This window comes from Prunus avium, chromosome 8 (assembly GCF_965620075.1).
Source record: "Prunus avium chromosome 8, drPruAviu1.hap1.1, whole genome shotgun sequence".
Lineage (NCBI taxonomy): Eukaryota > Viridiplantae > Streptophyta > Magnoliopsida > Rosales > Rosaceae > Prunus > Prunus avium.
The window spans coordinates 1,570,724-1,596,006 of NC_142291.1; the positions used below are offsets into that span (position 1 = coordinate 1,570,724).

Consider the following 25,283-nt stretch of genomic DNA (forward strand, 5'->3'; position numbering starts at 1 on the left):
ATATACGTATATATAATATATATACACACACAAACAATACAGAAAAGAGAGTAAGAGATCACTTGAATTTTGACTTTAATACTGTCAACTGATAAATATGTATAAAATGTTTTGACAGAATTGAATATATATTGCTAGATCTCCAAGACTAAAATTTTCAAAAATCTCCAAGTTTTTTTCTTCGTCTTTACAATTGAAAATAGTTGAACTTGGGTCTAACTTAACTCATTTTCGAACCTTTATTCTCATCTAATCCTAACTCAACCCCCGCTTTTTGTGACTAAAGTGACAAAAACTGGAGGTTCTGTTTGAAAAAAAGAAAAAAAAAAAAAGAAAAAAAAAAAGGTGGTGATCCAAGTAATCTACTTCGGAATTAGTCCCCTTCAATTTTCTCTTTGCTGATGAGTGGGAATGAGAGAAAGTAAAGGACACACTAGTTATTGGACATTGTAATAATTTTGATTTCAATACAAAATCAGGTATATATATATATATATATATAAGCAAGAACATTATCAAACTTCAACATATTTTTTTAATGACATTGCTTTAGTAAACCTGTCACATTAGTTCTATTCACTATCAACCACTTGAAACTTAGGCCCCGTTTGTTTGACCGGAATAATATAGTTGGAATAGGAATGTACTCCATTTCCTCACTATCTTGGAGTTATTTTCTTTTCTAATTTTAATACAGCCAATTAATGAAAGGGCATTTGCAGTGAGTTTACATTCCAAGTAGTTCTATGGCTCTTAAGTGGAATTGACTCCACAGTCAACTTAGGTAAATTCCTTAGTTATGTTTCATTCCAAAACTAGACAAACATCATATATGGATGGAATGGGACAAAATTCCTATTCTTGATCTAAAACTTTAAACTCCAAAAGATAGGATTGTTGGGTTCCATTAAAATCACCACATGCATTTTGATGCTTTACAGGGTTGATCTTCCCCTCAATTTGAAGTAACTCTTTATAGGCATCTATAAGATATTGATGTATCGCCTATCAACCCTTGTACAATGACTCTTTTTCCATTCCAAATGTACTCCTGCAGTAGCAGTGTTGTCACATTACATGGTCAGTGTAATAACAGTTTTGTCATAGTATCAATGTAATAACAGTTATCTTTTATATGTACCAATGTGCAAATTAGTGTGCCATGTTGTTTCAGTTTATTGGTGTGCCTTGTTGTTTTAGTTTCAACATCATAAACATTTCTTACCCATCAAGTGAAAATCTCCAGTATGCTTTCCAATCTTTGCTTGCAGATGGCATCAAGAATGTTGTAAACCCCATAGTGCTAAAGATGCAATATCGAAGTCATTTTGTTTCATGGTCTCAATGCATGACATTTTCTCTCTTTCAAGCAGTTCATAGTTATTCTGCAGGTGCCTCCTCTTCAATTTCTCTTCCACTAGTTGTGCTTGTAGCTTTTTGTTTTGTTCTTCTTGTTGTTCAAGCTTCTTCTTTAGTTTCTTTGTTTTTTTCTGTACAGCTTCCTTTTCTCTACAGATTTTTTCAATAAATGCATTTTTTTCCATGCACGATTGAATTGCAACCTGCATCTTATACTTGAGATCATCTGCTTTGTCTATCCAATAATCAACTGCTTCTTTGAGCTCATGGTTGCGTTCATGGGCAGGCTTCATTTCATCCTTGTAGTACTTTGGTATTGACCCCACCATCTCCACAAAAATGTTTTGATACATCTTTTCTTGGCTGTCGGGTTGGGATTCAAGTTGTTGCTGATGCTTCTCTTGCTGGACATTAACAGTGGTGTCAATTGTGGTCATCAATATCGTCTTAAAAGGAAAAAATATATATAGTTATTTTATTTTCTTTCATAAAATAGGGGGAAAGTAGTTTGAATTTGTTTTTTGAGTTTTTATACCACTTGTTCATTATGGTCAGTAGCAATGTCTTCATCCATGTTGTGTTCATTCATTTTTTCCTGCTGAAATAAGAAAGAAAGAATTGTTGAATTAGGGTTGTTGTCCTTGGATATTTGAATCTTTTATCTTGTCTAATTGCTGAAAAGTATACCTTTTGCTCATGGATTTGAGATTTTGTTTGCTCTGCATCTTTTTTCACAGTTTCACCACTGGTAAACAGTTGTTGCTGAGCAATATCATTTTCCCTTTTGCAAGTATTCTGTTTTTGACTCTTGCACTGTACAAGCATTAACAATAGAATCAACTTATACCTTATTCAGATTAGTAGTAATCCAGCTATAAAACTCAAATCTATGTATCACATCTAAATATTTGTGGAGTCTAGGTTAGCGTACCCAATCATTCAAAGTTAATTTGGATTCTTGATCTTGAGCCTCTTGTTTATACCTTTTATGCAGTTGTTTAAGCAATTGGTCTTGATTCTCTAGTTCATTCTCATCTTGATTCTCTTCGTTATCTTCAACACCTCCACCATCATTATGATCGGTATCACTCTCTTTTTCTTCATTGTCGTCTTCATTTTCAGCAATGGTTATCTGTTTTTGTAATGGAGTCAGTAGCTACGATTGTGAATTAGTAGTGCCATAGTATATATATGGATGATGAGTACCTTAATGTGCTCATTTTTCAAATGAGTTAGCTTCACGTTCAGCTCTGGAAGGCTCCATCTCGCAGCTGCCGGAGTCATGTCTTCTCTTCCAACAATAGGACTTATCAAGTTACCTCTTTGACACAACCAATACTGTTGATGCTCAAAATGGTAGAGGGTCAACTTAGAGAAAAGGGGAGTGTCTTTAGCAGGGAAAGTGGCTAGGACCTTCGGTAGGACAAAGGGCTAGGACCTTCGGTAGCTGGGTACCCTGCAGAAGACAAAGTAGGAGAAGCAGTCGTTAAGCTTCGGACACCGGTGTGGTGCCGGCCGAAGGCTCTTCGATGCTTAAGTCAGCTATAAGTGGTAACTTTGGCAGAGTAACGGTAAAAGTAAAAAATTAGTTACCTTTTTTACTAGGGTACTGTTCCCTATTTATAGGGAAGTGAAAGTGGGAGGTTTGTGTAGATTTCCAATGTGGGATTTTGTGCAAGTCGCTGTGGTGGTGACACGTGTCATGGAGATTAGGTTTGGCAATTGGGAGCTTCAGCAGTCGGGAGCTTCGGCAGGTGTCTGGCACCTTGGAAGAGTGTCCTCCTTCGGCAGTGGAGAAGGAGTGTCTGGCTTGGTGCTAATTGTTTTGAGGCTGGACATGCTCTGTTGATTATGGTGTAAACAAATACTACAAACATGGTTTTCAATGTGACGTGTTAATACATATGAGGAGAAACCCTCTCTGTAAGCACTGATTAGGTTCCACAATGGTGTCTTGGCTAGCTGTCTGAGGGCCTGTTTGTTTGCATTAAGTCTGTCTTTTATGTTGCTCAATGTGGTCTGAAAAGTGAGCATATTGCTTTTGATTTGAACATAGTTGGGATCGTCTAGTCTTTTTGATCTTGGCTTTGGTGTTTTGGATTTTGCTTTTGTGTTGGTTGTTTTCTTGGGTTTTATGGTGGCTTTGTTTGTGGATTTGCCTGGGCCTTTTTGCTGTTGTGAAAGGTTCTTTGCCTGACATATCTGTAATTCAATGACACATTATTTTAAATAAACAAAGTTCTACTGCAGTGCAACAGAAGTGCGATCTCATCCCAAAACCTAATAAGCAACGGAGCAGTCTCGCAGTCTCAAACTCTCAGTCTGAGAGTGGCTTCGAGGCCTTGGAGGTAAGGAACTAACTAACTAACTAACCAGAGAGAAGAGAGCTTCCTCCTCACTCTGATAAATAAATAAAAAAAATAAAAAAATATAGAAAGTGGGTATACCTTGAATCCTGAGGCTGTGGTGAGTTGCAGATTCGGGTTTCTTTTACAAAACCCAAGTGTTATTGCATGTTAATAACTTGAATGGTAAAGACACTTCAGAAAATAAGTAAATGGGTTTGAGTTATGCTTTTACCTCTGTTGTCGAACAAGATTGTAATCTTTTTTCAAGAAATGTTGTTTGTTTTTGTGATGCTTTTGCAGTTTCCTTTCGATTTTTTAGTGGTTATGCATGTAGGTTTTCTGGTGGTTATGGAGGATATCGATGGTTACAGAGATGAGACAGAGAGTCTGGCAGGGTGCCTTGGGTTGTGGGTGTTGTTTTGTTTTTATTTATTTTGGGTTTGTTTTTTCCGTAAAAGTGGGCTGGACTTTTTGGAGTCTTTGTGTAATATATAGGTGTTTGGAGTGTTCTTTTGTTTGTGAAAATGGGAATCGATGACAAAATCCTTGATGCACTTGCTAACACATCTGCGAATTCTTAATTGGATAGTTATAAATAGCCCTAGAACAAAGGATTCTCTCGAGTTTCAATATGGGATTTAGGGGCCTGAATCTCAAGCTCCCTTTATAATCCTTTGGTTATATTATTAGCGCGTTTTTGGACCTCGTAGATTGCGGCTTATTTAATGAATAAGCCAAATATATTTTTCAAATCCAAGGGCTAATATGTGTTTCACATCAACAATGATTTAGAGATGTCGGGCCCCAGCCTCAACTAATTAGGTTCCTCTACCAAACGGTCTACAGGTCCTTTCTAATAACTCCAGCCTTGAGATGGTTTCATAATTGATTCTAACCTGGAAAACTTCTGAAAACTCTTTGATCAAAGATTTACAAGTAATATCAAGTAGCTGGCCATCATCAGGATCAGGTACACGTGCTCTTTCACAGTCGGCGGATGACTGAAATTCCTTCAGCAAGCCTCTAACACTTCCAACCTGATAGTCTCGTAACCCACAGGGCACTATTGAACGAAAAGGGGTTAAGTCAGTGGTGACATTCAACGCTAAGCCATGATACGTTATCCACTGTGATACTCGTATTCCGATGGCTGCCAGTTTCTGGTTTCCTGAAGAAAAATTAGATACAAACATCAAATGAACATCCCAGTTTTATTTCCTCTACCAATATTCTTTTATCTTCATAAGACAACAGAATTAGGGAAATATGAAATCACTGCTTTTAATGGAAGGTACGAGAGCAACCAAATGGCATGGCTATGAAAATATGCTAAGCTATTATTTTGAAAGGCGAAATATCATGTCTTTCATTTAGGAAGCATACCATGCCAAACACCAGTGAGGCCCTTAAGCCGTGATGCCTTGATACAAAATACCTTTGAAAGAGCACGGATGATCACCTCCTCAAGTGACCTGAGGTACCAATGAAGATCCATCTTGTGATTTCGGAGATTCATAATGGGGTACATAACTATCTACAGTGCAACACACACACAAGTTAGAAAAATTGAGCCTCTAAACAATTAAGTAATATGTTCAAATTGTGATTCATTCTTCACCACCAAGGGCAAACATAAAAAGTTTAAATGATGAATTCATCCATTGACATAGTACCTGACCAGGACCATGATATGTAACCTCGCCACCACGTTCGGTTCGATAAATGTCGAAAGGTGAGTCCTTGACGTCAAAATTAAGGAACTGCTCTGAACTAGCAGTCCCCAAGGTATAAACAGGACAATGCTGAAGAACAAACAGCGAGTCTGAGCAATCCTCATTCCTCTGAATCAAAGTTTTTTTCTCGTTAACTATGCTCTTCTGCCAAGCCCACGCCTGACCATATGGAACCTGCTGCTCGTACAGATTGAAGCACTCACACCTGCACAATTCTAAGTTGATCCTGTAAGTTGCATGGGACAATATGTGCATGTAAACGTACTTGACTAGGAAACTTACTCGTTTCTTGGCTCAAAGGTTAAAGATGTCGACTGCGGAATTTTAACATTTGAGACTCTATTTGATCTTGATAAGATCCGCCAGGAGAGAGATCGAGGAGGTTTATGTTGATGCTTGCAGATTGGGTACGTTGGGATCGAGGCAACACAATGAGTTGCCGTGAGAGTCATATTTTATGATCCTTGTAATTTGGTGATAGCCCTTAAGGCATGTTTGGTGGGCTGGCCTAGACTGGCATGGATTCGGCTTCAAGTATTGGACTGGGCTGGCTTGGACTGGCTTGGGTTTGAGTCTTGTCAGTTGTTTAGTACAGCACTGAGCTGGACTGGACTTAAATCTTTTATCTTTTTATTAATGTTTAGTATATTTTATCACCAGCTTCAATGACTCAATGAGAAGATCAGCTCTTGATTTGCATAGGTCTCACACCAAGAAGCTTAGGCTGCCATAAACAAAGAAACGTACATCAATGGAAAGTAACCAAAAAAGCCAGAGATTATTCATTCATATGTTGCTTTATTTCATCCAAGAACACAAACACAAGTAATAAAAATAAAGAAACATGAATGTTTAAAATGGTGATCATGATTCATGACAACAAATTAACTTAAAGAGTGAAAGGTTCAATACCATTGAAACTCATATATGGTTACTGCAACATCAGTGACTCAGCCCAATAAAGTAAACCAAGGCTGGATAACAAAAATTAGCAAGTCGATTAACATATTGGGTAAAATTTTATCAGGTAACTCAGATGAAGCATGGACAATGGACATTCACATCATTAAGGCTAGATAATAGAAATTAGCAATTATCTGACTGAACTCAATGGAGCTATTAGCACATTCCCAACAATCAGATGCATTCCTTCCCAAAATTAAATCTATACAGCACTGGTTTACTATAAGCCATTAAAAACAGTTTAATTGGTACAAAGAAGGTGATATACAAACACACTTGATGCACATTATGAGCAAAAGACTTGGAAAAAGCCTCAAATGCACAAGACTAAGACTCAGCCTATACAATCAAACTCTCCCAGAAGATCCAATTGCCCAAAACCATTCAACCTTCCAATGCATACCCAATAGAGAAAAAACTACCCAAAACAGAAACTACAACGAAACCCAACATTTTTGCCAATTATATTGACAAATTCCACGTCAAAAAGGAAGAAAATTTCAGATCAGAGGAGAAAAAAGAACAGAGAACTGAAGAAGGCAATAATAAGAAAACACAGCTGTCTTGTGCGGTTTTTGAATTGTGAAAACTTAGCAGAATCAAACATGGAATTCTCAAAACTTAAATCAAACAGGCCCACATCAACCAACAAGTTAGATTCAGAAAAAAAGTTTTAGAAAGTAAACTGAGAAGCAGCCAAATCAATGGAGTTCAAATGTTAGAATTAAACATGGAAATCAAGAAAAATCAAACTCGAATGGATAAGAAAATGGAGAAAAAGAAGCTACCTTGCAACAATGGCTAAAATCACAGTAGATACAGAGGGGCGTTGAAACCATGGTGGAGAGACGCCCATATCGAAGCCAGCACACCAAACAGGCCTTAAGGGATTGAGAATGGGAGTAGGAAAGGCGTCACTTTTCAGTTTAAACCGTCAACTTATAGTCAACCTTGACGCTTTTAAACTGTCAGCGTACCTTTTTCTTGACACTTATCAACTCTTTTCTTGATGGATTTTAACCGTCAAGAAACAAAAGGATAATATTAAAAAAAAAATTTCCACTAAAATATAATTAGATCGACTAATTTAATATAAAATAAATGTTATACATTAAAAACACGTTAAAAATTACACTGCAAACAAAACATACTGAAATGAACAAAGGTATCTAATACATAATATGTAACTACAAGAAAATCTCTATTATTCAACCTACTCTTCAGGATGATCCAATGAGATGAAATGCCATCTTCAATGTTTTAGTCATCCCAGGCTCACTAATACCCATCTCAATGTACAAGAATAATTAAAATGAAACATGAATTAGGCTTTAACAAATGTCATGCCAATATCTCAAATTCCATTATCTATATTTCCTACATTTGCAGAACCAAAATTTCATATTAGTGCAAGTGTTAGAACTTGTGATAGAATTGCAGATCAGTTATTGCAGCCACGACAAAGGATACTACTGTAAGTGCCAGAATCTGAATTTGTGATATTAAGGAGTTAGAACAAAAAGGAGAAGTGGTATAAGAACAAAATGGTTAACATTATCAAGAAACAAATATTAGAGCACAATAGAAAAAGAAATTAACCAATTACATGAAATTGGACACAAGCACCTTACAAACCAAAGTATGAACACCAAAAGAAATATGTAGTTAAGAAATGGTGCCAAGAAAAGAAGAAGAAGGGAAAACCAATGTCTACATACTTCTTGGTCTAGAACGGATTTGATGTCTCTTGATGATCTTTTACCAATACAAGAAGAAACTGCCTATTTAAAAAATGGTCAATAGTTACCAAACAAAAAGACTCAATGAAATTTCATATATTAATGTCATGTATACTAATACTAACAACTATAGAGGAATAAATTGCAGACAGAAAGTGCTAAGATAAAATTCAGAAAGAAAAAAAAAGGAAAGAGACAGTTCTACTTTGTTTATGAAAAGGACTAGTGTAGACTACATCACTCAAGAAAATTATCACCTTAAGAGAGAGATGCAAGCCTAACAAATGAGGCAATAACTCCAGTACTCCATCTCCCCAATATATCCTGAATGTAATCAAACTGAACATCATTGGAGGGGAATACATAACACCAACACTATTGTACACATTTCAGCATACAAATCTATCGAAGATTACAAGTGCTAGAAAAGGTTCACCCAAATTGAACTATATCAGATAGTATATAAAAAATCATTAAAGCCTACTCAATACGCATAAACACCAACATATACACAAAGGAAAACCAACTATTCCAACCCAATAGCATATATAACACAATTATAATCTATAAAAGCTTCCCATGTGCAAGAAACTCAACTTTAATTCAATAATTTTAAGAAAAATAGCTATAAAAGAAATATCAACATTTTGAAGAGGGTAACTACATGAGAAACCATTAAAATAAAATAAAAAAGTAGTTAGCTGAATTGATTTTTTTGACAGAGGAATCTGTCTTTTAGTCGAAAAGATGTAATATAGCACAAATATGATGGTACAAAAATGATTGTCATTCCATGGCTCTATATAACTTAATGCTAATAAGTTTGTTAGTTGTGCATATCCCAAAATTCAACATACGATAAACAATAAACGCACTATGATAAAAAATTTCCCCTCAATGAAAAAGTTAGACTACAGGTAATTAAGAAGTAAGACAAGAATAGCCAAATTGCAGAAGCTCCATCACCAATGCTTCTCTGCCAGTAATTGAAATGAACATTTAAAGTCAAAAGCTTGAAAATTTAGAACTCACACATAGACTAGGTACCTAAACCCGGGCTGGTAAGCATGAAAGAGAGGGCAATAATATGAATTAAATTGACGAAAGCAACCATTATCAAGCAAGTCAAGCATAATCAAAAGCAGTGGCTATGTACAAAATAGAGGAAACGGAAAAGAAAAAGAGATCGAGAAGGAGATTAGACACCATAAAAGGGAAAGCTTAGCTCTGCCACCACAAATGGGTCCGTACAAGCAAATCTTGTAGATTCAAAGATTACGAAATTTGGCTTAAACCTCCAAACGAAACCAAACAGAGTATGACAAAAAAAAAAAACCAAACCAAAGCGTGATTAGATTGAATTCATCAAAGATTTATTGATTGGGAAACATAAAAAGGATGGGTACTAAAAAAATACCTTTGATTTTGAATCAAACGGAGTTCTCATCTGTTAGAGATGAAAGATAGTGGCTGCGCAGCATCAGATCTAGATCTGAGAGAACAGGAGAGAGGCGAAAGGAAGAGACGATAAAAGGAAGAACTGAAAAGAATGAAGAAAAACAATGGGCTGGCATCAGATCTGATCTAGGAGTGAGAGAGACTTTAGGATAAAGTGCAGCACATGGAGAGATTCCATATACCATCGCGTCAGTTTCCCTGATGGTTTTCTAAAAACGTCAGGTTACATATGGTTATATATAATACTTTTAAATAAACGTCATTTATAGTCTACATATACTTGACGTTTCTAATAAACGTCAAAGCTAAAACACAAAAGGTGATACATTATATAAAAGCGTCATCAATATGCTACCTATACCTGACGTTTTTTTAAAAACGTCAAAGCTTAGCACAATAGGTGATACTTAATACAAAAACGTCAACTATCTAGTGTCAACTAAGATAGTTTTTCTTGTAGTGACAGAAACTAACGTTACTAACCAATCAAAACAGACCTAGCATGTATGTAGCATAACCTATTTAACAAAAAGAAACATAAACATAATTAATACAGTAGCATAACAACATAATGGCAGCAGCAGAAACAAAACCTAGTACTTTGACAGAACCTAATTTCATAAAACAAAAATTAATTTAGCAAAACAGAACCACCAAGGACAGAACCAAATAATCACAACAGTATAATTTAACAGAATAACCTAATTGATAGCAGCCCTAATTAGAATAATTTAACAGAAGAACCTAAATGCTAGCAGCCCTAATTTATATAATGAAACTAACAAATCATAATTTCTTTGTCAATTTCAATTTTCAAATAATCATCACAACATAGCATAAACTAATTGGTGGCAGCCCTAATTTGACAACCCTAAAACCTTAACAGAAAAAATATATCATCACATCAACCTCAACCACCAAATCGACAAGCCTAATTTAAAAGAAAATAAACCATAAATTTAATTTAGAATAAACCCTAAATTCAAAGGAAGATGATGCTCTCACCTTTGACTGATTTGAGAGAGAACCCCACAGAAGAAACCGGAGGAGAGGAATAGATGGTGATCACAAACTGAGAAACATAGAAAAATCGAGATAAGAAGAGAGAGTTAGCGGAGCAAAACAAAAAACTGGGAAAAAATTTAACATATAAGAGAAAGAGAAGCTGACCTGTCGCTGCGTGCAGGGCTGATCGACTGAGAGTCTGAGAGTCTGAGAGTGAGAGGATCGTGAGAGTCTGAGAGTGAGAGGATCGTGAGAGAGTCTGAGACTGAGAGAGACGCGGTGGCTGATCGGCTGAAGGAGGCGCGGTGGCTGATCGACTGAGAGTCTGAGAGTGAGAGGATCGTGAGTGAGAGAGAGAGAGAGAGACTGAGAGAGTAGTGGTGCTGGTGCTATGCGAGGATTGAAGATCTAAGGGAGGAGGCGGGTCGAGAGAGAGAGAGGTGAGGCGCCGCTTAGTGTTAGGTCAAAACGAAAAGAAAAATTAGAACGAAGAGAAGACTGAGGGAGATTCGTGAGAGAGAGAGAGACTGAGAGAGTAGCGTGTGTGTGTGTGAGGCCATCTCCAACCCTGGGGCTAAACCCAGAAAAATCCCAAAATTTGGCCCGAATTCATCTCCAACGCATGTATAGGGAGGGGGGGAATTTTAGGCAGACTGATATGTGGGGCGGTATTTGGCCCAGCTTTCCAGTCCAGGCGGAATCGTTGTGGGGCCCAATTCGCATCAAACCAAGGAGCCACGTGAAGACCCCAGCTACATGGACCACCTATCACCAACTTGCCCATGCTGCTTGCGCCACTTGTCAAGCCCAGAACAACTATTTGTTTCAATCCAACGGCTGCATTAAGTTGATGTGTCAATTTTTTTTTTTTTTCATTCTGCAAATAATCAATGGCCAGGATATTTTTAAGCTATCTCAATGGGAAAAATTCACATCCAATGGCTGAAATTTAAATCCAACGGCAAAATTAATTTTTATTATTACTCTAAATCAGATTCAACCCAAAATAATTTTGTGATTATCATTTATCTTAATATGTTTTGATTTTTAAGTGAAATTATATTATGTTTTGGATTTTGAATTTTTTTTAGGTTAAAATGTTCGGAAAATTAAATCACAAATGTTGAAATAAAAATAATGTTAAGAAAAATTAACCCAAAAAAAAAAATTAGGGATTAACCATTTTTAAACAAGTTAATAAAGTGGCGGACTCAAATTATGAGTATGCATGGTTGGAGGAAAAAATAATTTGAGTCCGGAAAATACATGAATAGTTGTATTTTTAAGGGGAGAAATTTGGGTTTAGCCCCATTTGGGTTGGAGATGGCCTGAGGGTTATAGCAAAAAAAAAAATTGCGTAAGGGATCTGGTGCAAGCACTCTCACACTTCCTCTTTTTTTGGCCAATCACATGAGGCCACGTGTAAATTATATATATATTTAAATATTAATCTGTTCGGTTCAGGTCCACTGGTTCTGAAAAAATTAGAACTGAGAGTCGAACCGTTGACCTTCGGTTCGGTTCAGGTCCAGGTTTGACTTTTTCGGTTTGGTCAAAAAACACTCTTTTTTGGTTCGGTTTGGGTTGGTTCGGTCGGTTTGATCGGTTTATCGGTTTTTATGCCCACCCCTAAATAAACCGCAATGAAAAACTTGACGATGTGATGGATAATATTAATAATAATAATACTAATTATCAAACAACACCTTAAATTATACCCCAAACTAAACCTGAGAAATAAAATGTTGATTTAAAAAATCTGCAACTAAAAGAAGATTAGATGATTACCTGGGGTCAGTGAAGCTCTGAGGCTTATAAGAAGCAGAATTGAAATTAGAACATAAGAAGTGTCACTACTACAAAAAGTGAAAAAGACGACCAGAAAAAGACGACGGTAGAAGAAAAAACCGTCGTTGTGTTTAAAAAGACGACAGTAACAAAAAAACCATCGTGGATAAGTGACTTAAACAACTAAAAAACGGAGGTACTATTGAATATTTTTTTATAACGACGCACACAAATAAAAAAGCGTCGTCTTATTAAAAAGGTTTTCTTCGGAGTTAAAATCTGACCAAAAAACGACGACAGCAGATATGATAAGCGTCGTCTTTTAAAAATCAAGTGTCCTTTTTTTGGTAAAGACTGGTTGTTTTGAAAAAACTGTCATCTATTATATGTAAAGATGTAGGTTTTTTTCTCAAAAAGGGTCGTCTATTATGAAGTAAAGATGACGGTTTTTTTTTTTTAAAAAGGGTCGTCTATTATATGTAAAGATGACGTTTTTTATAAAAAAAACTGTCGTCTATTATATGTAAAAACGATGGTTTTTTTAAAAAAAAGGTCGTCTATTATATGTAAAGATGACGGTTTTTTTATAAAAGCGTCGTCTTTTAAAACACGCTAAAAAATGGCCGCTTAAGTGAATTCGCGCTCGACAAATTTTCAAATTTTCACCCGTCTTTGAAAACCTTATCTCTCATTAACAAGCGTCGTCTTTTAAAACACGCTAAAAAAAGGCTACTTAAGTGAATTCGCGCTCGACAAATTTTCAGATTTTCCCCCGTCTCTGAAAACCTTATCTCTCCCTCCTTGAAACCCTCCTGCACTCTCTAAAACACCCTCATGAAACTCTCTACAAAATCATCAAAAAATTGATATCAATGAAAGAGTTGAGAGATTTTCGCAGATCCATAAGATGTAGATGGAGGTTCTGTATTTGAGAATCAAAGCTGGTTGAAAGGTTTGATTTGAAAGTCACCTAATCTCTCAATACCCTTCTATATCTTGCTAGTGAATTCTGGATTAGTCTCTTTGCGTTTCTAGTATGTTCTTTGTCTCCTTGATTTCAAATTTTCTGTCTCTCTTGATTTGTCTGGTTTGTTTATATATAATTTTTTTATATTTCTGGTTTCTTTTTAGATTTTCTGATTTGATTATCAGGAGATGAGGAGGAAGCTTGCAGATTTATAACTTTTTCTTTTGCAGGTTTTCTATGTGAGTCGTATGTTTTTTTGTTGTTGAAAATTTGTTACCTTCTCGTTTCACTATCATTTTATTTATATATTTTTTATTTTGCAGGTTCTCGATGGTCTTTTTTATGCTCATTTTACAAGTTTTCTATGGAAATATGGTCCAATGGTAAAATTTCTCTTCCACCTAATTTTTTATGTTTATAATCTTAGCTTTTTTTCCTCTCTTTGTCATTTTGATTTATTTACAGGGATTATGGAGGAGACTTCAGTTGTGCATCATTTGTATGTTTGGATAAGGAAGGCTTGGATTAGGAGTACGCAGGTCTTGTTAGGAATTATATTTGTTGTATAATAAAGATTGGTTAACTATGTAATAACTATTGAATCTTCAAGTTTTATGAAAGAAACTATTTTTGAGTGTATATATTCATTAATAAAGCATTATGGTTGGTTTTCTAGTTAAAATCGTTGTATAGCATTATAGGAAATCAAAAAGAACTAAAATGTAGCAATTTGGGAACTTATTAGACGACGGTTTTTATAATAAATCATGATCTTTACAGATAATTAACGACGGTTTTTATAAAAAATGTCATCTATTATTGGTAAAGATGACGTTTTTTTTTATAAAAAGGGTCGTCTATTATATGTAAAGATGACGGTTTTTTTTTAAAAAGGGTCATCTATTATATGTAAAGATGACGGTTTTTTTTTAAAAAGGGTCGTCTATTGTGAAGTAAAGATGACTGTTTTTTTTAAAAAATGGTCGTCTATTGCATGTAAAGATGACAGTTTCATAAAAAACCGTCATCTTTGCATACAATACACGACGGTTTTTAAAACCGTCGTCTTTCATCCTATAATTAACGATCTTTACCTTTAAACAACGACGATTTTCTTTAAAAACCGTCGTCTTTACAGAAAAACAACGACAGTGAAAAGCCGTCGTAGTTTGACACCCAAATAGACGGCGGTCGATTTAACGACGGATTTCAAAGCATTACAACGACGGTGGATCCCCGTCGTCTATTTCGTTTTTTGTAGTAGTGTGTTGACGCCAAAAAGTGGTTCTTTGATTTTGAGGGTCAACGTAGTAATTTTATACATTCGGTATCTTAAAGGCCTCGGTAGGGAGCGTGATCTGCAAAAAGAGAGTACGCTCGGTAAGACCTAGGGCACCGGTGTGGTACCGGCCGAAGGCTCTCCGATGCTTAAGTAAGTTCGGGAATAGAAAGTTTAACTGACATATCAATAGGCTTGTATGCCGTAAGTTCTGATTACCTCTATTTCGGGGTAGTTGGCCTCTTTTATAGGCCTTGGGAGGTGTGCACTTTGTTGATAATTTCGATGTGGGACTGTGGACGTCGCTGGGGAGCATGCCACTTGTCCCATGAGAGGCCCTAATAGAGCGATCGGTAGGTAGGGTGCCGAGGGCGCCCCTGACCAATGCCGATTTCTTCCACGTGTCTTATTCTCATTGGCTGTTCATTTTGGGTATAAACAAGAAGAACTAGGAGAGTGAACGGCACATGGGACAGGGAAGGTTGGCAGAGGTGGAGAATATAGGAGGGAAAGGCTAACGTTCTGAAAGCCTGTGCAGTGGCTGGATGAGCTGAGAGGATTTAGGCTGAGAACACCTAGATTTTGTTTTTAAAGAAGTTAGCCACCCAGTCTTGTGATTTCCGTCCCAGACAGACAAGTCAGTGAACAGTCAACAAGTAAATGCAAAATAGTGTTGACGTGATATTCTAGCAAATAGAACAAGTCGTCTTCATTATTTCTAAACGTGTGGGCTCCACTCTAGACTTTTCTTTCTTCAATGTGTGAATGCTTGAAGTTTTGTCCACCGTCTTGGAAATCATTAAGTAGCAGATACAGTTGTTGGCCAGTTATGTTAGTTACATATAATCTCCCACCATAGCTATGCATGAAGCAGAAGTTCATGATGTTGACCTTACTGATTTCCGGTCCTAAATAGCCCGGAAATGATATAGACGTCTACTTAGAGCCTTTGATTGATGATTTGAAATCTCTGTGAGATGGGATTAGAGGAGTGTATGATGCCCACATAGGAGAATACTTTACACTCAGAGCTGCATTACTGTGGATAATTAATGATTTTCCCGCTTATGAAAACTTATCTGGTTGTGTTGTTAAAGGATATAAAGCTTGTCCAATATGCGGCGATGATACACCTAGTCACAGGTTGAAAAATGGCCACAAAAATTGTTACATTGGGCATAGAAAGTGGTTACCAATCAATCATCCATATAGGAGGCAATGTGCAGCTTTTAATGGGAAACTTGAATATGGCATGCCTCCCGAGCCATTAACAGAAGAAGAAGTGCTGCATATGGTTGAAGATATTAATTACATATGGGGCTCGAAAAGTGGGGGAAGTGTTGGTGAGAATGATGATGACAGAGTTTGTTGGAAGAAGAAATCTAAATTCTTTGATCTCGAGTATTGGAAATACCTCCCTGTGAGGCATGCCCTAGATGTTATGCACATTGAGAAGAATGTTTGCGATAGTATCATTGGTACATTACTAGAGATCCCTGGAAAAAATAAAGATGGGATTGCTGCTCGGTTAGACTTATTGAACATGGGGGTAAAAATTGATTTGCAACCCGAGTATGGAGAAAGACGTACTCGCTTGCCTCCAGGGCCTTGGAATTTGTCAAGAGCAGAGAAGAGAGCGGTTTGCAATTCTTTTTATGGTATGAAGGTTCCTGAAGGTTATTATTCAAATATAAAAAATCTTGTATCTTTAAAAGATTCAAGACTTCTTGGCCTTAAATCTCATGATTGTCATACCTTGATGCAACAATTGCTCCCTGTGGCAATTCGTTTTGTTTTGGAGAAGCCTGCAAGGTATGCAATAACTCGATTGTGCTTCTTCTTCAATGCTATATGTGCAAAGACAGTAGATGTTTCCAAGCTAGATAAGTTGGAAGAAGATGTAGTAGTTACTTTGTGTTTGCTTGAGAAGTACTTTCTCCCTTCATTCTTTGATATCATGGTTCATCTAGTAGTACATCTTGTCAGAGAAGTTCGTCTATGTGGGCCAGTATATTTTAGATGGATGTATCCGTTTGAAAGATATATGAAAGTGCTAAAGGGGTATGTTCAGAATCGTACTCGTCCCGAATGTTGCATTGCTGAGCGGTATATAGCTGAAGAAGTTGTAGAGTTTTGTACCGAGCATTTATCTGATGTTAGTACAGTTGGAGTGCCTTCAAGCCAGAATATGGGAGTTTCAAAGCCATTATCAGGTTGCACAGTGAGCTTAGTTGATATGGACTTGTTGAACCAAGCACATCTATATGTCTTGGAGAATACGGAGGAAGTCCTACCTTATATCGAGTACGTATGAGTTTAATTTTTCATATGTAGCCATTTTAAATATTATTACTCCTTATGTTTATCTTATATACAAGGGACCGTAATGCGTGTTTTTTTCGTATCAATTGTAGGGAACATATGATCCACAGCAAGACCACTTATCCGAAATTTAGAAAGAGAACAAAGTGGCTACAAGATAAGCACAATAGCACTTTCATTCAATGGCTACGCTTTAAGGTATATATGTTATTGAATGACATATTGAACTTATTTTAATTTTCATTCATTCTATATATATGTTAGATTGAATTAAGATATATGTTTAATTTGCAGGTTCAAAGTGAATTTAATGGGGAAGACTATAATGGCATTAGAAAATTTGAGGTGGTTTGCAGCTGGTCCAAGCATGGCAGTGCCATCATATAGGAGCTATCTTATTAATGGTGTCAAATTTAACACCAAGGCACAAGACGATGTGCGAACTGTCCAAAATAGTGGAGTTTATTTACTTGCACATACTATGCAAGTTGCTAGTGCCAATGATAAAAACCCTATTGTCTCCAATATGGGTTTTTATGGGGTTATTCAACAAATTTGGGATCTTGACTACCAAAAGTTTAGAATCCCAGTCTTGAGGTGTGATTGGATAGATAACACTTCGGGCCTTGTAGTCGACGAACTTGGATTTACCCTTGTAGATCTGAGTAAAATTGGACATAGGAATGACCAATTTGTTATGGCTTCTCAAATCAAACAAGTATTTTATGTTGACAACCCAATGCATCGTGGTTGGTCGGTAATGTTATCAATGCCTAATAGAGAATATAATGATGTTATTGGTGATGATGTGCTAGGTGATATTAGAATTGAGTGTGAGCCATTTTCTAGAGGGATACCAAATGTTGACACATTTGACGACCTAGTAGGTGAGTTTGGGAGTGAGAATATTAGAGATGGGTGTGAAGATATATGGATTGATTGATTGTTGTAAAGTATGACATTAGTTATGCAGTTAATTGTATGACATTAATTCATAGCTCTGTATATCATTTTCATTCTGCAGGCTTTGGGCACGACAAATCAAAAATTTAAAATAATCGGTTAAAGCTGAAACTACGACGGTCAAGTTACAAAAATCGCAAAAAGTGACGTCTACAAAACAACCAACGTCGGGTTTTCACAACCGACGTGGAATGACAACGCAAAAATGAAATAAAAACCGCCATTTGAAAAAGAAAACACGTCGGTTAATTAAAATTCATTTCAAAACGGTTAATAAATATTTAAAACAACGACGGTAAATAAAATAATCAACGACGAACAATAAAGTATAACACGACGGCAGAGTTCAAACCGACGAATTTAAGGATATAATCAATTGATGATTCACATCGTAAAAACATTGTTGCACGTCAATTATAATTAAAAAATTGATGTCTCGGAGAATACACACGTCAAAAAAGGTTATAAAAGAGACTTAACAAAGACTAGTCACGTCATGGAATAAATAAATAACCGACGTAGTAAGGATATAACAACGTTGAATAATTGAATTCTTGGGACATAGTAAAGTGTAACCACGACCTTCATTTTACAATAACCGACGTCAACTCCATAACTCAAGGCGTTTCGTTACTTATTAACGACGGTTAACTTAAAAGCAATGACGTCTCAGAGATTACACACGTCTAAGTGGCTCATAAAAGAGACTTTTAAAATGCCAACCACGTCAAAGTCTACAACCACCGACGTTGTAAAGTACTAACAACGTCCTAAAATGTGACTCCTAGGCCGTAGTAAATGGATTAAAAATGACAGGTATTATAATTAACCAACGTGTAATGTTAAATCCCCGTCGTTTTTTTTTGTGTTCAAGCCGTCAAAATAATTTTCAACGTCTGTGGTGACCTAAAGGGTCGTGGTTATTATTGTTTTTACGTCAGTTCAAGTAAATATATGTCATGTTATATGTTTTAGACGTCAGTTTTTTTATTTAGTGAACGTAGTATTTATTAACCACGACGGTTTCTAATTTTTACACGTCGGTTTTGTTTGATTTAGAGACGTTGATAAAAATATTTACGTCGATTTTGTAGTTGTTTTTGACATTTAACATTATTTAAACGTCTGTGTTTTACTAAAACCGTCGTCTATTATAGTCGAAAGTTCTCCTTTTATGCTTTTATGTATCAAATCGACGTCGGTTTTAGTTTGTTTATGACGTTTAATATTTTAACCACGTCGTTTTTTTATGTGTTCAAGCCGTCAAAATAATTTTCAACGTCTGTGGTGACCTAAAAGGTCGTGGTTATTATTGTTTTTACGTCAGTTCAAGTAAATATATGCCATGTTATATGTTTTAGACGTCAATTTTTTTATTTAGTGAACGTAATATTTATTAACCACGACGATTTCTAAGTTTTACACGTCGGTTTTGTTTGATTTAGAGACGTTGATAAAAATATTTACGTTGTGTTTGTAGTTGTTTTTTACATTTAACATTATTTAAACGTCTGTATTTTACTAAAATCGTCGTCTATTATAGTCGAAAGTTCTCTTTTTATGCTTTTATGTATGAAATCGACGTCGGTTTTAGTTTTTTTTATGACGTGTAATATATTAACCACGTCGGTTATTTGCCGTCGTTATTTCATGTGTTAAAAGACGGCGTTCGATTTCTCGTCAGTTGTAAAACATGATACACGACGGTGGATTCCCGTCGTCTATTTCGTTTTTTGTAGTAGTGTTTGTTTTTGTTTTTGGTTTTGCTTAAGGATTAACAAATCTAATAAGTTTTCTAACCATTTTGTTTTGTAGAGTTAGAAAAACGTTTGTGGGTATCGTATATGTTAAACTCTCAGGAGACACAACTCCTCCTACTAGGGATGCCTAGAGGTTTAAAGGCTTGTTGCATACGCTCAATGCAATCGAGTTACCTACGAAAGTGGTCTAGTTAACTTCTTATTTGTTTTTATCTTTGTTTTCCTTTTGTTTTGCTCGAGGACTAGCAAAATCTAGGTTTGGGGGTATTTGATCGGTGCATAATTACATATCATTTTGTACCCTTCTAACTTATGATTTGGTTATGTTTTTGAGTTAAACTTGTGCTTTTAATCAGTTTTGTGTTTGTTTCAGTGTAATAAACTTAAGGACTCATTTATTGCATTTTGGAGACAAGTTAGCTCAAAATCGTGTCTGCAGATCAGTCAACTTCACGGATTGGACTGTACTTGCTCAAGAAGAACCAGATAATGAGCCATACATCATTGGAAAGATACGGAAGTCTAGTTTCTGTATAATTTTACGGTTCATGATTCCGAGTCTTCTAGAGAAAGTTATACATGTTTTGGCAACTTAAGGTCAAATTCGGCAGCATCTGCGTTACTGGGCCAAAAATCACATTTGAAGGCCTTCCCGATTTTTCCTTGGGTTGGGCTGCATATGCTTGGAAAGATAATTCAAAGAGCTTCAAGATTCATATTTTCCCAGAATTTTATGAATGGAGCCACAAGCCCAAAACGAGCCCACGAGCTGGCTGCAATGCATTGTCATGCATGACATATGCATGATGAAATGTTGTTGATTGTGGGAAAGTTTGGTGAAGCATATTCAATACCTATATTTGAATGGAATTTTGCAGCAGCCAAATGAATTAAAAGATGATGAAGTGGGAGCTGCAATACCTCTTAGTTTCTTTTTGTAATTCTCAATTGTTGTAACAAGATCCTTGTACTAAATCTCAAACACCTTCCCTTTCTCTTCTTCTAAATTCTTCAAACACTTTATTCTCCCTTTTCTAAATTCTTAAACACATTCTCTTCCAAAATTCTCCAAAATTCTCAAACACTTCACGAACACTTTTCTCTTCTCCAAACACTTCTCAAACACTTACTTCTCCCTTCTCTTCCAAAATCCTCAAAGCTCTCAAACACATTTTCTTCCAAAATCCTCAAGCTTCCCAAACACCTTCCTTTCTCTTACAAATTCCCCATGTTCTCAAACACATTCCCTTCCAAAATTCTCAAAGCTCTCAAACACATGTTCTTCCAAAATTCTCTAAAGTTCCCAAACACTTACTTCTCCCTTCTCTTTAAAATTCTCCAAGTTCTCAAACACCGCTTTCTTCTCTTCAAATATTCTCCATGTCCTCAAACACCAACCATTTTGCTTCTTAGTTGTAATTTATTTTTCTTGTAATGTACATTCTTTCTTAGGTATTCAAGTTTAATTAGTTTCCAAGTTTCAATTATGGTTTTTGTTCTTATTCATTATGCTTATAAGTTAATATGCTAGTTTGAATGATTGATCATCATTAAGGCTTGCATGTTAGCTATCTTGGTTTGAATTAAAAGTAGACACCATGCTTTAATTCGAATTGAACTATGAATAGGAAGAGTATGTATGAATTCGACAATCTGGATTAGATGCATACTTGGTTGTTTAAAATGTTCTTCTAGGCTTAATGGATTCCTAATGCTTAGGTTAGACAACAAATAAATCAAATTAGGAATACAAGGTTAGGACCAAACACCATGGCTTAATCATATTTTAGCTAGAATCAATCCATTAATCTAAATTGAACTTGGGAACTTATTTGCTTGAGTTACTTTCTTATTTTCTTTCTTCCTTCTTTCATGTTCTTTGTTTTTCTTTTTCATTTCTGTTTTGTGTAGGGAAACTAAATTGGATCATTCAATCACCAATCCCTGTGGAATCGACCTCGCACTTACATATGCTATACTACCGAACGGCTCGTGCACTTGCGAGTATCACAAGTTGAGGATGCAGCTGAATCCATTTTGGTGCAGCTGAAATCTACGCAACAATTATGATGAGGAACAGAGTTCATTCTGGTAAGACTTCACTTAAATTTTCTTGTGACGACAGTTTTCTATATAAACCATCGTGGGTTTTCACAAATCTTGTCATACTGTTGATCTACCGCCGTAGGATAAAAAATCCAAGAAATAAACCTTAAAAAGCAATAAAAATAAAGACGACGGTTTACAGATAATGACAGATGTATAAATATAGTACGACGGTATTTTTAGCTCCACGAAGTGGTAATTTTTTTTAATATGTCGTTAATTGAACAAACCGTCTTGGTTAGTTCAACTTATGCGGACAGTAGAGTTATAGATACCATTGTAGTACACTGTTAATAAAAAGTCGATAAATGTATCTTTACCGTCGCGGTACATTGATTTAATACAGTGAATTGTTTGTAATATACCGACGTCGATTCCTTTGATATTATGCGTTGCTGACTAAGAAAATTTGGTCATGTTTCTTTTTGAGTTAACACGGCTGCTGTTTTTGTAAACCGTCGTCTTTATTTTCTACGTCGGTGGTTTCATAGTTGCATTCATTGTTTTTAGGTTCAGATTTTAACTCGGAAGAAAACATTTTTAATAAAATGATGCTTTTTTAATTTGCTGCGTCGTTTTAAAAAAATATCCATGCGGATCCCATTTTTTTAGGTATTTAAGTTATTTATCTATGACGGGTTTATATTACCGTCGTCTTTTAAAACACAACGACAGTTTTTTGATCTACCGTCGTTGCTTTCTGGTCGTCTTTTGCACTTTCTGTAGTAGTGAGTGTTCACGTTCACCGACCAAATACAAGATAGAATAATCAACATTTTGATTAGTCAATTATTTCATAATCAACTGTTCAATCAATTATGTCAGAATCTTCCCATCAGTTTCTCTCTCTCTGTTTTTTCCTTTTGGGTTTCCTAGCCCATTGATTTTGTTATTGTTTCTTACGCTTATGCTTCAATTTCTGTCACTTTCATTACATATTGGAAAGGAAAATGCTAGGGAGACCAACTTGGGAGACCAACTTGGGATACCAACTCTCTAATAGAGCGTGACCCATTGTATTGGTGGGCTCCACCTCTATTAGAGAGTTGGTACCCAAGTTGGTCTCCCAAGTTGGTCTCTCTAGCATGACCCTATTGGAAATGGGTTTTTGAGATTTTAGTTGCCCGTTGAATAATTCAACGCTTATGTGCTTAGCACTGGAAATTGTATTTTTTTTGTCTTTTATTCTTGTGGAGTCGCAATGGTGCTCTTGTTTATACAGGATCCATTTCACTCTTCCCGCCACATCTCTAACTAATGACAACTACTAACTTATATCGCTTAGTGATCTAACTGATTCAACTGTGACAGCATAAGCTCATTTAGAAACTAAACTGAACTTTACTCTTGTCATGTGATCAAACGTCTGACTTTTGGTGCTTTAGTTTAGTTTTTTTTTGTTTTTTCTTGGGTTGAAAAAAGTGGATCAACTTTGTGGTTCTTGTTTGTTGTTACACACCAAAAGTTTCAAGCTTTAAACATTGTGGCACCTTTGTATATCATTTTTTCATATTTGTATAGGGGGTTGTATTCAATTTAGATTTTAAAAGATTTTAAAGAAGTTTAAAAGTTTAGGTGTCTTCCATCACGATTTTATAGAAGTCTATTCAATTCTTAGTGTATTCAATTCAGACTTTTTAAACTTATTCAAATTTGGATGTATTCAATCACAACTTTAAAAGACTTCATAAAAGTTTGGGTGTATTAAAAAACTCATTGATTTTAAAGGAAATACAAAAAGTGGTGGATTTCGTTTGATAATAGACTAATTTTAGGCCATGATAAATCTTTGCTTCCCCCTAGAGATTTTAATAGATATATTATTTTTATTCTCAAAATATGATTTTTCACCACTTCTACTACCACCATCTTATCAAGACTATCACCATAGTCGTCGCCGCTGCCGCCACCACCGCCATCTCCGCCACCCCCCCACCATCACCCCCACCGTCACCACCACTACCACCAACACCATCATTGCCACTGCAAATCTTCGTCTCTGATTGAGCTACTCAGTAATAAACATACCAAAGGAACATCATCTCAATTGAAATTCAAGTTCAAAACTCTATTGTGCATTTCTGGATCGTTTCGTTTATCCTTTTAATTATTGAAAAGAAGCGAATCTGTTGTCTGTTTCTATGCACTTCTTGCTTTCAGATTAGGTTGCCATAGTATATGTAACAGTGAATCACAATCTTCTGGTAGTTCTTTCTATCCAATTAGCGTCTTTATTTAGTTATTTTTAGGTGAGATACAGCTGCTTTAGAACTTCAATTTTTTTCTCACTGACCAGCAATTCTTGTTTATAAAGCAGCTCTAATTATCCCATAAGCTAAAATATTAATTGTATGTCCGTGAGCGTAAATTCCATAAGAAAACCAACAAACCCCTTCATAATCCACAGCCAAATCAGACGTGCATTAGAGAAAACAGAGGAACCAAATCTAATCATTTCCAAAACCAATAAACCGCGATAAAAAACTTGAGGAGCTGATGCACAAAATAATAATAATACTAATCAAACAACACCTTAAATTATAGCCCCCAGTGAGCTGGGAATTAGGCTTAAGAGTACATAAACACCTAGCTCATGTTTGCATATCAAAAGTAATTGGAAAATAGAAACTTAAACGAGCACACAATAAAAAGGCATAGCCCACAGTGAACAATGCAGGCATGAGAGAGCCTGAGACTGGTTTCTACACCAATGATCCATAACCCAACAAATATTAAGATGATAAATTTGGGTACTTGAAAATTGATGGTGAGAATCAAAAAATTGATGGGGAGAATCAGAAAATGGAAGAATCAAATCAAATCAATAGACCCAGTACATAAAATGCAACCAAATCATTGCAATGTAAGAGCATCTATTTAATACCAAAACAAAGACCATATGCTGGAATAAACACAGAAACAAAATACATTCGTTTACCTTTTCCGTTTGGAGTGATCGATGGTGGAGGATGTTGGAAATTGGGGAATCGGAGAATGGGAATGATGAGAGAGAGGTGGTCTCGATTTGTGCTCTGGGATTCTGCGAATGGGTTGGCGTAGAGAGCTGGAGGTCGTGGACTGTGGAGGCGTCGGACCGAGAGAAAGAGAGACCAAGCGAGCGATTGAGAGACTGACTGTTCCAACCTGATTCTCAAGAAAGTGGAAACAAAAATCACCTCCACTCCTGTTTTCCCCAAATTTCTCAAATAATCGCGTCCTCCTCTTTTTACTAAACAAGCTGACACGCACATCACTTTCAAAGAAAGTGATTTTCCCCTAAATAATCAATGCCAAACTGGTATCATCTAGTGTGCTAAGTAATATCGCACTGATGAGTTAGTGTGATTTCACTGATTTGGACTCAATGTGCACTTCCATAATATGTTTGTGATTTTTTTTATTATACCATTTTCTTATATGTCATATGCATTTGCCCTCTTTTATTCTTTGGGGTTACAAGTGATAGCTTAACTTACTCAAATTTACGGAGAGG

General features: G+C 36.0%; 2 protein-coding genes across 27 annotated transcripts; both read right to left on the bottom strand.

Annotated features, from left to right (window-relative positions):
- Nucleotides 1-512: 512 nt before the first annotated feature.
- Nucleotides 513-4,263, bottom strand: LOC148291101 (uncharacterized). 6 transcript variants are annotated; one of them, XM_088246110.1, is made up of 8 exons: nt 3,940-4,263; nt 3,807-3,846; nt 2,566-3,561; nt 2,291-2,491; nt 2,047-2,172; nt 1,895-1,957; nt 1,226-1,763; nt 513-1,051 (listed from the first exon to the last, which is right to left on the bottom strand). In XM_088246110.1, the coding sequence occupies exons 3-7, from the start codon at nt 2,641-2,643 to the stop codon at nt 1,278-1,280; spliced, it is 954 nt and encodes a 317-aa protein (XP_088102236.1). In that variant the 5' UTR covers nt 2,644-3,561; nt 3,807-3,846; nt 3,940-4,263; the 3' UTR covers nt 513-1,051; nt 1,226-1,277. The 6 variants fall into 6 exon arrangements, with proteins under 6 accessions (XP_088102236.1, XP_088102235.1, XP_088102234.1 ...); XM_088246109.1 differs by having other exon boundaries at nt 3,807-4,263; XM_088246108.1 differs by having other exon boundaries at nt 2,566-2,815; nt 2,953-4,263.
- A 153-nt stretch (nt 4,264-4,416) lies between these two features.
- Nucleotides 4,417-11,257, bottom strand: LOC110764081 (octanoyltransferase LIP2p, chloroplastic-like). Of its 21 annotated transcripts, XM_088246120.1 has the most exons (11): nt 10,771-11,255; nt 10,606-10,672; nt 9,560-9,798; nt 9,349-9,437; nt 8,400-8,466; nt 8,122-8,184; nt 7,192-7,408; nt 5,723-6,164; nt 5,381-5,645; nt 5,091-5,241; nt 4,417-4,875 (listed from the first exon to the last, which is right to left on the bottom strand). In XM_088246120.1, exons 8-11 carry the CDS (start codon nt 5,890-5,892, stop codon nt 4,526-4,528), a joined length of 936 nt encoding a protein of 311 aa, XP_088102246.1. In that variant the 5' UTR covers nt 5,893-6,164; nt 7,192-7,408; nt 8,122-8,184; nt 8,400-8,466; nt 9,349-9,437; nt 9,560-9,798; nt 10,606-10,672; nt 10,771-11,255; the 3' UTR covers nt 4,417-4,525. The 21 variants fall into 21 exon arrangements, with proteins under 21 accessions (XP_088102246.1, XP_088102251.1, XP_088102248.1 ...); XM_088246125.1 differs by lacking the exon at nt 9,349-9,437 and having other exon boundaries at nt 7,192-7,403; nt 8,122-8,180; XM_088246122.1 differs by lacking the exon at nt 9,349-9,437 and having other exon boundaries at nt 8,122-8,180.
- Between the last annotated feature and the right edge of the window lie 14,026 nt (nt 11,258-25,283).

What these genes read in the sequence shown, in the direction of transcription:
- LOC148291101 (XM_088246110.1), bottom strand. Translation starts at nt 2,643, where the DNA reads ATGACTCCGGCAGCTGCGAGATGGAGCCTTCCAGAGCTGAACGTGAAG. An exon ending in AATTAACTTTGAATGATTGG is followed by an intron (nt 2,173 to 2,290) that starts GTACGCTAACCT and finishes ATGCTTGTACAG; the next exon opens with TGCAAGAGTCAAAAACAGAA. An exon ending in CTGACCATAATGAACAAGTG is followed by an intron (nt 1,764 to 1,894) that starts GTATAAAAACTC and finishes GTTAATGTCCAG; the next exon opens with CAAGAGAAGCATCAGCAACA.
- LOC110764081 (XM_088246131.1), bottom strand. Translation starts at nt 5,892, where the DNA reads ATGACTCTCACGGCAACTCATTGTGTTGCCTCGATCCCAACGTACCCA. An exon ending in ACCTTTGAGCCAAGAAACGA is followed by an intron (nt 5,646 to 5,722) that starts GTAAGTTTCCTA and finishes AGAATTGTGCAG; the next exon opens with GTGTGAGTGCTTCAATCTGT. An exon ending in CCTCACTGGTGTTTGGCATG is followed by an intron (nt 4,876 to 5,090) that starts GTATGCTTCCTA and finishes ATTTTTCTTCAG; the next exon opens with GAAACCAGAAACTGGCAGCC.